Genomic DNA, 11,513 nt, shown 5'->3' with positions numbered 1-11,513 from the left:
TAATCCTAGCACTTTGGGAGGCTGATGCAGGTGGATCACCTGAGGTCAGGAGTTTGAGACCAGCCTGGCTAACATGGTGAAACCCTGTCTCTACTAAAAATACAAAAGTTAGCTGGGTGTGGTGGCGGGCATTTATAATCCCAGCTACTTGGAAGGCAGCAGCAGGAGAATCACTTGAACTGGGAGGCGGAGGATGCAGCCATCCAAGATCGTACCACTGCATTCCAGCCTGGGCAATAGAGCCAGATTCCATCTCAAAAAAAAAAAAAAAAAAAAAAACACAGGTGAAATGACTCACACCTGTAATCTCAGCACTTTGGGAGGCCGAGGTGTGGGCAGATAACTTGAGATCAGAAGCTCAAGACCAGCCTGGCCAGCATGGTGAAACCCCATCTCTACTAAAATACAAAAATTAGCTGGGCGTGGTGGTGTGTGCCTGTAATCCCAACTATCTGGGAGGCTGAGGCAGGAGACTTGCTTGAACCTGGGAGGCAGAGGTTGCAGTGAGCCAGGATTGCACCACTGTACTCCAGCCTGGGCCACAGAGAAAGGGTCCATCTCCAAAAAAGAAAAAGAAAAAGAAACTTCCAGTCTTGTAACATCCCACATCCACCATTTCCTAAGTACAGGATACTCCCAAGATTTAACTTAAAATCACGATCTATCTCCTTAAATCTATACTTACAAACTTTTAAAAAGGGATATCAAAATTAGTTTAACAAGATTTGCTCATTTCAGTCATATAATTCCAACCTTTAACCTGCAGAAAAACCAGTATTCTACATTTGTTATATTTTCATCATTAGATGGATAAGAGGAAATGCTAGTGATTAAAACACAGAAATGATTCATTTAACTTTTTATTAAAAATAATTTTTATATTGGATACATGTTTACAGATACCATTTTAAGAGGACCTAAGGCATACAAATGTGGGCTTTTGCCTTGCTTCACTGAGTGAAGATAATATAAAAATCCAGATCTGTCTGAGGGTAGTCATTTAAAGACAGCTGCTAATGTGGAATTCTCACAACTGTTCAAGGGGTATTTTAAGCCTTGTTCTTGTCGTAGGTAAGCACTTGGAACATGAAAACTGTTATCTGTATTTCAAGAAACCGTTCACATTTCTTCTACAAGAAAAGGTTCTGATGATGATTTAAATGTTTAAGACTTACGGCAGCTCTTCAGGAAGAAAAAACAAAGGAAGTCTGCATAAGATACAAAGATAGTACTTCCTACTAGGACTTAAAAGTTGAGGTGTCAAGAGTAACGAGGAGGACTAGACGCAATGGCTCACACCTGTAATCCCAGCACTTTGGGAGGCTGAGGCAGACAAATCACTTCAGGTCAGGAGTTCAAGACCAGCCTGGCCAACATGACAGAACCCTGTCTCTACTAAAAATTAGATGGGCATGGTGATGGGCACCTGTACTCCCAGCTACTTGGGAGGCTGAGGCAGGAGAATTGCTTGAACCCAGAGGTGGAAATTGCTGTGGGCCAAGACTGTACTGCTGCACTCCAGCCTGGGCAACAGAGTGAGCCTCAAAAAAATTTTTTTTAAAAGAGTAACTAGGAAAGTGCTTTACAGGTGGGCTTATTATAAGAAGAAATTTAATAAAAGCTGAGAGACAGGTCTTGATAAAACTTGCTTCAAAGAAAGTGGATGGCAATTTTACTGATCTTGGTTTAAAATAGCCTGAGTCACCTGCCTTATGAGGTGAAAGGTCTTTCTTATTATATGTATACCTTTAATCAAAGAGGTGAGAAAAGCTCCATACTGTGATGCTTTGATTTCCCCAAGGCTTACCTTCTGTAAGAAGTGATATTTAAAGTGCCGCTGACCCACATTTGTTTAGAATTATTTCATTAAAATTGGTGTATGAGCTAGCAGTTTATATTTATGGATAATTTTATTGGCTTTTAAAAGATACTGTAAAATTGACATATCTCAAAATGGAGTTAATTTATATTTACAACAAACCAAACACAAACATCAATTGTGGAATTACAGGGTCACATTTTAATTCCTGAATTTTACAGTTTAGCATTAATATCACCACATGTATACAAATGGTGTAAAACAAGTACAGTGGTATTTTTAATACAAAATAAACATCTGTTTTATGGAAAAAACTATACTTCATATCTACACAGACAGCTCATCTTTTCCAAACAATAGCCAAAATTAAAATTAACTACAAAATCTCCAAAACAGGGGAAACTGCTTTAGTTTAAGCTATTCCAGGAAAAATGGACCCATAACACATTACAAGGGTGATCTAAAGATTGTGGCTGGAATTACTATTAAAATTTTTTTTCCCAATGCATTAAATTGTATTTTGGGGACATTTTTCTCACTTCGGCATGATCTCAGATCATAGATGAGCAAACTAACATTAAAATATTTACAGTTAACTTGCTGCTCTAAAAATAAAACTTCTTAACGGTTTGCCTCGATTTATTTTTAAAATTCATTTAGATACATGGAATGTGCTTTTATTTTTTTTTAAAAAGCAGCTTTCATATCACACCCTTGTTTATGGAGAAGCTTCATGTGCTGCATGCTGACTTTGACACTTAAGTAGCTGCTTGGATCAAAATGGCTTCTAGATATTAAATGCCAATTAATTCAGCACTATTCTTTGTTGGTCTGTATAAACAACACTTTAAAAGTTGCTGTAGCTCTGGAAAGAGAGACAACCTTACTAACAAAGCAGAAAGTGATTTCAAAGTATCTTCCCCAAAAGATTGTACTGGTCGGCAGTTGAAAACATTCTGTTTTATCCACTCTCAAATTTCTAGAGAAGATCATTTTCTTTAAAATTATCTTTAAAAAACTGTCCATTTTGAATCCAGCTTGTTTTCATCAACATATGTACAGAAAATTCCTGCTGTGACTCAACATGTGCCGAATACAGGGTGTACTTCCCTTCAACTACCTAAAAGGCTGAGTTTTTGTTAAATCTTCAAATAAATGGTCCCAAAATTTTTTAAATGATAATTGAATGTGTTTTCCATAAAAATTTCTTTTAAAAAGAGGCAACCCTAAAATAACATGGCCAGCACCATTATAACATTATGTTATTGAGTTTACAACTGAAGTTCTGTAATTGTTTCTAGATTGATACCCCAAAGAGCAACCCTGCATTATTATATCAACCTTTTTCCCTCCCCTAAACTCTCCCCAAACCTGTGACTTTTCCTTGCTGAGAAGCTATCTTCCAGGTTCTGGTTACTAACTTTGTTTTGACAGCATAAAAGGCAAATCCCTTAATTACTAGCAAGCAATCAAGTTCCTGGGAAGCCTGTTTTCTTAATAGAACTAAACTCTCTTAGCTGATATACTGAGTGTCTTTTGCTACTCCTTGTATATTTTTATAAGGTCAAGTGAGAGAGCTTTCTGATTTTCAGATTTTCAGCTCATTGAACAGTTGCAGCATTTTAAGACCACATGTTGAGGGTCCCCAAATACTTTATGAGCCAAGACGAGGTCTTTTCCTGGGGGATGTTTCTTCTTCTTCATCTTCCTCTTCATCATCTGGATAATCCACTAAACCAACCAAACTTCCCTATTGAAGAATTAAAAAAATTTTCTTTAAACATATGTAACAAAAAAGAATCTTTAGGACAAATACAGTCACTTGTAAGGATATCAGAAACTGTTTTCCTATATCATATAAGAAATTAACACATTTGAATTGTATAAAGGAACCGCTTGAAATTAAGAACGTTTGAGTACTAATTCGTAGCATTTGCAGTAACCCTTAATTTTTCTATCTAGTTCTGGATTATTAATGATATTTCAAAACTCAGTTCTGCAAAATTTTACTGTGGAAAAATGACTGCTTTTCCAAAGAGTAGGGTTAACAACCATAGCATTTGGAAGCTGGAAAGGACATTGGAGATGAACTAGTGTATTTCCCTAATTTTATTGCCATAAGAAATCTTGCAGTTTTTGTTCATCATGTGTATATTTCATCATTAGGTACACATTATTGTTTTCATTGTGCTTCTGAAGACCAGCTTAAATGGCTGAAAACACATGAAATGATTCCTATAAAATAGTGAAACATTTAGGGCTAGCTCTCTGACCAAAAGAAAAATAAGGATGAGTAATTCGTGGTTTTGGCCTTTGACATGTAACAGAACCCTGTGAAAATCCTAGATAAACTCTGGGCACACTCCAGAAAATTACATGTTCACAGGGTTTCATTCATTTTGAGCCAATCCCATAAAAACTTACACACATGTCCTACAGGTTAAGAAAGCTACTGTAACACTGAATTTAGTTCAAACCCTTCAGACCTCTAGGGGATAGGCAAATACAATTGAAGTAACTCATACTTCATACCTAAAGCACTGAGGTATCTACCTAAAGTACTGAGGTATCTGTTTTTTTCCAGAATGTAACCAAATCCCATTAATATTAGCCAACCAAGAAAAAAGACCTCTGGGCAGCTAGAAACAGTTATCAGAAAGACATATACCTGTCTGAGAATGTTTCTCAATCACACATACATCTTAAGTCTAGATGTGCAAGGGGCAATATGGCTAAATTGTTAAAAATATGCTGACTGTAGGTTTAATGTCAAATTCTAATGACACCACATTTTATATTTTTTAAAAAAACAAAAAAACAACTTGTCTGGGCACAGTGGCTCACTTAATCCCAGCACTTTGGGAGGCCAAGGTGGGAGGATCACGAGGTAAGGAGATCAAGACCATCCTGGCTAACAAAGTGAAACCCATCTCTACTAAAAATGCAAAAAATTAGCTTGGTGTGGTGGCACGCACCTGTAGTCCCAGCTACTCAGAAGGCTGAGGCAGGAGAATCCCTTGAACATGGGAGGTAGAGGTTGCAGTGAGCCAAGATTGGGCAACAGAGTGAGACTGTCACAAAACAAAACACAAAACAAAACAAAACAAACAAAACAAAACAAAACAAAACAAAACAAAACAAAACAAAACAAAAAACAAAACAAAACAAAACAACAAAACAAAACAAAACAAAACAAACAAAACCTTTGGGGCTAGGCGCCATGGCTCACACCTGTAATCCCAGCACTTTGGGAGGCCAAGGTGGGCGGATCACCTGAGATCACGAGTTTGAAACCAGCCTGGCCAACATGGCAAAACCCCATCTCTACTAAAAATACAAAAATTAGCTGGGTATGGTGGCGGGCACCTGTAGTCCCAGCTACTCAGGAGGCTGAAGCATGAGAATCTCTTGAACCTGGGAGGCGGAGGTTGGAGCGAGATTGTGCCACTGCACTCCAGCCTGAGTGACAGAGCAAGACTCCATCTCAAAAAAAAACCAAAAAACAAAAAACAAAAAACTTTGGGCAAGTGGTTTAATATCTCTGTCTCAGTTTCTTCATTTGCAAAATTGGTATAGTAGTATTTAGGTCCCAATGGACTATTTTGAAAATAAATTGCTGGCCAGGCACTGTGGCTCACGCCTATAATCCCAGCACCTTGGGAAGTCAAGGCAGGTGGATCACCTGAAGTCAGGAGTTTAAGTCCAGCTTGACCAACATAGAGAAACCCTGTCTCTACTAAAAATACAAAATTTATCTGGGCATGGTGGCACATGCCTCTAATCCCAGCTACTCTGGAGGCTGAGGCAGGAGAATTGCTTGCACCCAGGAGGTGGAGGTTGCAGTGAGCCAAGATTGTGCCACTGCACTCCAGCCTGGGCAACAAGAGCAAAACTCTGTCTCGAAAAAAAAAAAAAAATTAAATTGATGACAAAACATTTAAAGTTCTTCAGCACAGTACTTGGTACACAGTTATTCAGTAAGTGCTATTAGTTGCTATTACTACTATCATTTTTCTGCCATTTGGTTTCTAAGCCAAACAAATTGGAAGAGAGGGGAAAAAGAAATAATTCTGGTATAAAAAGGCACCAATCTGATATTCAAAAAGATGACAGCAAAGTTACAAAGTTTTCGTTATACTTAGTATTACATACTATACATAATGTTCAAACATTTGGATTCCAAACGGTCAACACTTAATTGTTTTTGCCTAAGATTAATAAATTGTCTGAAAAGCTCAGTTACACAATTTGAGTTTTACTTACATTATCTCTGCATATATACACCATAAGCAAACTAGTATACATTTAAAACCTGTTTGCAAGAAAAATAATAAAAATGCAAAATGGGAAATGTTGGACGTAAAAAGGCCTGTAATCTAGAGATGCACTTTGTGCATTTTGACTCAAAATGAATGAAACCCTGTGGACGTGTAATTTTCTAGGGAGTGCCCAGAGTTTTTCTAGGATTTTCACAGGGGTCTGTTACTTGTCAAAGGCCAAAACCACAAATTTCATCCTTATGTTACCTCATCCTTTTTAAGTTCCATTTCATTGTTTTAAACCCCTCCATTCCATGGTATGAATATATCATCATATGATTTTTTTTTTTTTTTTTGAGACAGAGTCTCATTCTGTCGCCTGGGCTGAAGTGCAGTTGTGTGAACTTGGTTCACTGCAACCTCCGCCTCCAGGGTGCAAGCAATTCTTGTGCCTCAGCCACCCCAGTAGCTGGGACTACATGCATACGCCACCATGCCTGTTTAATTTTTGTATTTTTTAGTAGAGATGGGGTTTGGCCAAGCTGGCCTTGAACTCTTGGACTCAAGTGATCCGCCCACCTCAGCCTCTCAAAGTGTTGCGATTACAGGTGTGAGCCACATGCTCAGCTTCATCATATACTTTAATTCCTGAATTCCTGGTTGGACATTTGGGTTGTTTTTGCTGGGTATTTAAGTAAGAAATTTAAAAAGTAGATACCAGCAAAGAAAACAGGAGAAGAGAAAATAGCAGTTGAGAGTTGCCAAGGCATTTTTGGAAAAGAGAAATCAGAGGCAAGGCAACTCATATAATACGAAGAAGCCAAGAACTAAGTATTTGCAGAGGGATACAGAAACAAGAAACTCATTTGTCTTACAAGAAATCAAAGAAGCTAGACAGTAAAGGGATCAAAATACTGGGGAAAGCAGGTAAAACAGTTAAATTATAGTAAAACAGACAACTGGGTCATTGATTCTACACCTCTGACAGCCAGGAGATTCCCGTTCCTCTACCATCACCAACTGTAGAGAACTCTACAAGAGAAAATGACTCTATAAAGAATGAACTCTATAGAGAATGTAATTAACTTTACAGAGAAACGGACTATATACTTCATGACTTTAGGCACAGTAAAGGGCATGGTAAGGCCAGGCTGAAAATGGAAGAATAAATATAAATTTTGTATACTGAGCAGACATGCCCACCCCCACAATCCCACAATAAGCTTTGTTATGTTGGCTCTCAGAACACTACCAACCACACTCATACTCACCAGGTATAAGAAACTAGCTTGGTCTGTAAAAATTAGATGGCTTCACACTGCGGGGAATGAGAGAAACTACAAACAACTAACACTTCCTGAAAAAAGCAGGGTACTACTCTAAGTCCATACCATAAAGTCAACTTTTTAAAGTGTACAATTTTCAGACACCGTAATTCACACACCAAAAGTGTATAATTCAGTGGTTTTAGTATATTCACAAAAGTTGTATAATCACCACTAATTTCAGAGCATTTTCATCATTTCACCCACAATAAAAGTCCCATAAACAGTCCTCATTCCCCCACCGCAACCCACACCACCCAGCTCTTGGCAACCACTAATCTACTCTGTTTCCATGGATTTATTCTGGACAGTTCATATCAATGGAATTATCCAATATTCGGCCTTTTGTGACTCGTTTACTTCAGTTACCACAGTGTTTTCAGTTAATCTATGCTTAGCATATCAGGACTTCATTCTTTTTTTATGGCCAATTAATATCCACTGTATGAATATGCCACATTTTGTTTATCCATTCATCAGCTGATAGACATTTGGGTTATTCCCACATTTTGGCTATTACAAACAATATTGCTATTAACATTCATATACAAGTTTTACAGTGGACATGTTTTTGGTTTTCTTAAATATATACCTAGGAAATGAGATAGCTGGGTCATATGGTAACTCCGGGTCATATGGTACTCTGACTTTTTGTAGAACCACCAGACTGTATTCCAAAGCTGCTATACCATTTTATTTATTTTTTGAGACACGGTCTCACTCTGTTGCCCAGGCTGGAGTGCAGTGATGTGATTTTGGCACACTGCAACCTCTGCCTGCTGGGCTCAAATGATCCTCCCACCTCAGCCTCCCGAACAGCTGGGACCACAGGCATGTGCCACCATGTTCAGCTAATTTTTGTAGAGATGGGGTTTTGCCATGTTGCCCAGGCCAGTCTTCAGCTCTTGGGTTCAAGCAATCCTCCTGCCTTGGCCTTCCAAAGTGCTGGAATTACAGGCATGAGCCTTTGCACCCAGCCTGCGCCTTTGCACCCGGCCTGCTGTGCCATTTTATATCCTTACTAGCAATGGATGTCACAATTTATATTCTTGCCAACACTTGTTTGGTGCATCTTTTTTATTATAGCTATCCTAGTGGATGTGAAATGCTATCATATTGTGGTTTTGATTTGCATTTCCCTTACTAATAATGCTTAACATCTTTCTACGTGCTTATATGGGCTACTTGTGTATCTTCTTTGCAGAAATGTCTATTAAAATCCTTTGTCCATTGTAAAACTGGGTTGTCAAATTGAGATTTAAGAGTTCTTTATATATTCTGGATACCACTTCCTTATCAGATATATCATTTACAATTATTTCCTCCCATTCTGTGGATTGTCTTTTCCATTTGTGACAGTATCCTCTGGATTACAAAATTTTAAAATTTTGATGGAGTCCAACTTATTATTTTTCTTTAGCCACTTGTGCTATTTGTGTCATATCTAAGAAATCATCACCTAAATCCAAGGTCATAGATAGGTATGCCTATTTTTTTTTAAGAAAGAGTTTTATACTTTTAACTTTTATGTTTAGATCTTTCATCCATTTTGAGAGGAGTTTTGTACATGATGTGAGATAGGGATCCAACTTCATTCTTCTGCATGTGGATATCCAGTTGTAACATCTATTGAAAAAACTATTTTTCCCCATCAAATTGTCTTGGCACTCTTATTAAAATCTTTATTATTATTTTTTTTGTATGAAAGGAAATCCGAAGAGTACCACTTAAGTAAAATTCCCAATATGAAAGAAGGGATCAAAATAAATGACAATAGTAACCTATGAAAAAGCACTTTGGGAGTCTGAGATGGGTGAATCACTTGGGGCCAGGAGTTCCTGACTAGCCTGCCCAACATGGTGAAACCCCATCCCTACTGAAAATACAAAAATCAGTCAGGCATGGTATGGCACACCTGTAATCCCAGCACATTATAATAAATGCAAGTACTATACAGAAATATATATGTATATGAAATATGTAGGTGGTCACATATTGCACCAATGATTATAACTACAAAAAGCTGGAAACAACTTTAATGCCCATCGACAGAGGCTAAATATAAATTAAAATATATCCATACTTTTGAATTCTATGCAAGGAATTTCTTAATGTCCTAATAGGAAGAGCTTACCAAGATAAATCTGTTACATAAAAATGCCAGATAACAGGTTTCTCTGCTGTGAATCTGCGACAAGTATTTATTTTAGCATCCACAAATGCTTCTCATTCTGATTTTGAATTTTTCCTCACAGAAAATATGCATGTTTTACAGTTTTACAACTAAAGAAGTATTTTGTGTCTTTATGACATTTATATCATACAAACAAATCTTTTGTTTAAATTCATTAGCAGCTAATGTCTAGCCAGGCTTCAATTATGACAATTAACACTATTGGTGAAATTGGATAAATCAAAGGGCAATTGGTGATAAGAATCTGCCACCACTTAGGAATGTGGGCATGGTTTAAGAAGGCTGAGAGCAAATTAAAGTGGTGCTTAACTTCGGTCAATGCCTATCTTGCTTAATTTCAAAATTCTGTGTCTACAGTGATTGAGCAAATGTTTTCCAAGAACAACGTTTACATTCTTATTTCTAAAAAGGTTATATAACAGATGAATTTTGTAATCTGCTGTTAGCGTCAAGAAGAGTGGAAAAGGTGTTGGTGCTTGCATTTAATTTTGCTCATTTACAAGTAAATTATCTGAAAAGGCAAAAACTCAGAGAAATATCACACAAAATGTAACAGGAAAAAAAAATTAGTAGGATAGAAAAGGTATGAAAATTACTTTCAATCCAGAAGACTCCATCCAAACAGTAAGTTATAGTGAAAGAAAGAGCTTGAAATATTCTAAAACTTAAGGACATGACTTTTTTTGTTTTTTTGAGACAGAGTTTTGCTCTTGTTGCTCAGGCTGGAGGACAATGGCACAATCTCAACACACTGCAACCTCCACCTCCTGGGTTCAAGCAATTCTCCTGCCTCACCCTCCCAAGTAGCTAGGATTATAGTCATGTGCCACCAAGCCCAGCTAATTTTGTATTTTTAGTAGAGACGGGGTTTCTCCATGTTAGTCAGGCTGGTCTTGAACTCCTGACCTCAGGTGGTCCACCCACCTCGGCCTCCCAAAGTGCTGGGATTACAAGCGTGAGCCACTGCGCCCGGCCAGGACATGACTTTTTAACTGAGGAATGCTCCAAGTACATCATCATCAAGTTTCAGAATGCAGAAATAAAACCCCAGACGCTTCCAGGAAGAAGAAAATCACACAGAAAAGATCAGAAATAAGAATGTCTTTGGACTTCTTGACAGCAATAACTTCAAATTTCCGAGAGAAAATGATTTCTGATCTGGTTCTGCATTCAGCTAAATAATCCAGTGTGAGGTTTGAATAAAGACATTTTCTTTTTAATTTTTAAAATTTTCCCTTTTCCCCCCAATGTTCTTTCTTTTGGAAAAGAATAAAGACATTTTCATACATGCAAGGTTTCAAATTTTACCTCTCATGGGATTTTTTTTCCCTCAGTAAACTGCTACAGAATTTGCCCCACCAAAATGAGAAAGAAAATCAAAAAAGAGAACAGAGACACGAGATTCAGGAAATAAACAGTGGAAGGAAGGAGAGAGGCAAAAGGAAATCTTAGGATGTTGGCCAAGGAAGTCCCAAGATAACAGTTGTGTGGGAAGTTTAGACAGCAACCAATCTAGGCTGGAACGGGATGGGAGAAGAGGCTTGAAGAGAGATGTCTCCAAGAGGAGACTATATGAAACCTAGTCTGGTAAGGTACTGAAAGAATTAGCAGAGGCACATAACTAGTGCAACAAATGAAAAAACAGTGGCAATTACTTACTCTAGAAGAAGTGAAAAGTTATAAGAAAAACAGTATAGAAAAAACAGAAACAAAACTATATTGTCATAACCATAAAATTATCAAATGTTTTTATAAAAAATTGCGATACAGGGAGGAATAAGGTGAGGATGTGTTAAGGAGCATTCAATTTATGTGTATACATAAAAAAACTAAATTCTCACCTATCTAGCAAGAAATAAATAATGTCTAAGCTAGGTAAAGCAACATAGCAGTATTGACATATTATTCAGAAATAG

General features: G+C 37.4%; 1 protein-coding gene across 9 annotated transcripts in view; it reads right to left on the bottom strand.

Annotated features, from left to right (window-relative positions):
* Window positions 1–1,523: 1,523 nt before the first annotated feature.
* PPP4R3B (protein phosphatase 4 regulatory subunit 3B) overlaps window positions 1,524–11,513 on the bottom strand; it is a 75,256-nt gene continuing 65,266 nt past the window's right edge. For all 9 annotated transcript variants that reach the window (XM_074399879.1, XM_039476212.2, XM_074399902.1 and 6 more), the window contains one exon: window positions 1,524–3,569. In XM_074399879.1, coding sequence (XP_074255980.1) covers window positions 3,474–3,569 — 96 coding nt within the window. In that variant the 3' untranslated portion in view covers window positions 1,524–3,473. The remainder of the gene's footprint in view (window positions 3,570–11,513) is intronic.

This window comes from Saimiri boliviensis, chromosome 1 (assembly GCF_048565385.1).
Source record: "Saimiri boliviensis isolate mSaiBol1 chromosome 1, mSaiBol1.pri, whole genome shotgun sequence".
Lineage (NCBI taxonomy): Eukaryota > Metazoa > Chordata > Mammalia > Primates > Cebidae > Saimiri > Saimiri boliviensis.
The sequence above is the reverse complement of the archived record's forward strand: the minus strand, read 5'-3'. Positions and strand labels throughout refer to the sequence as shown.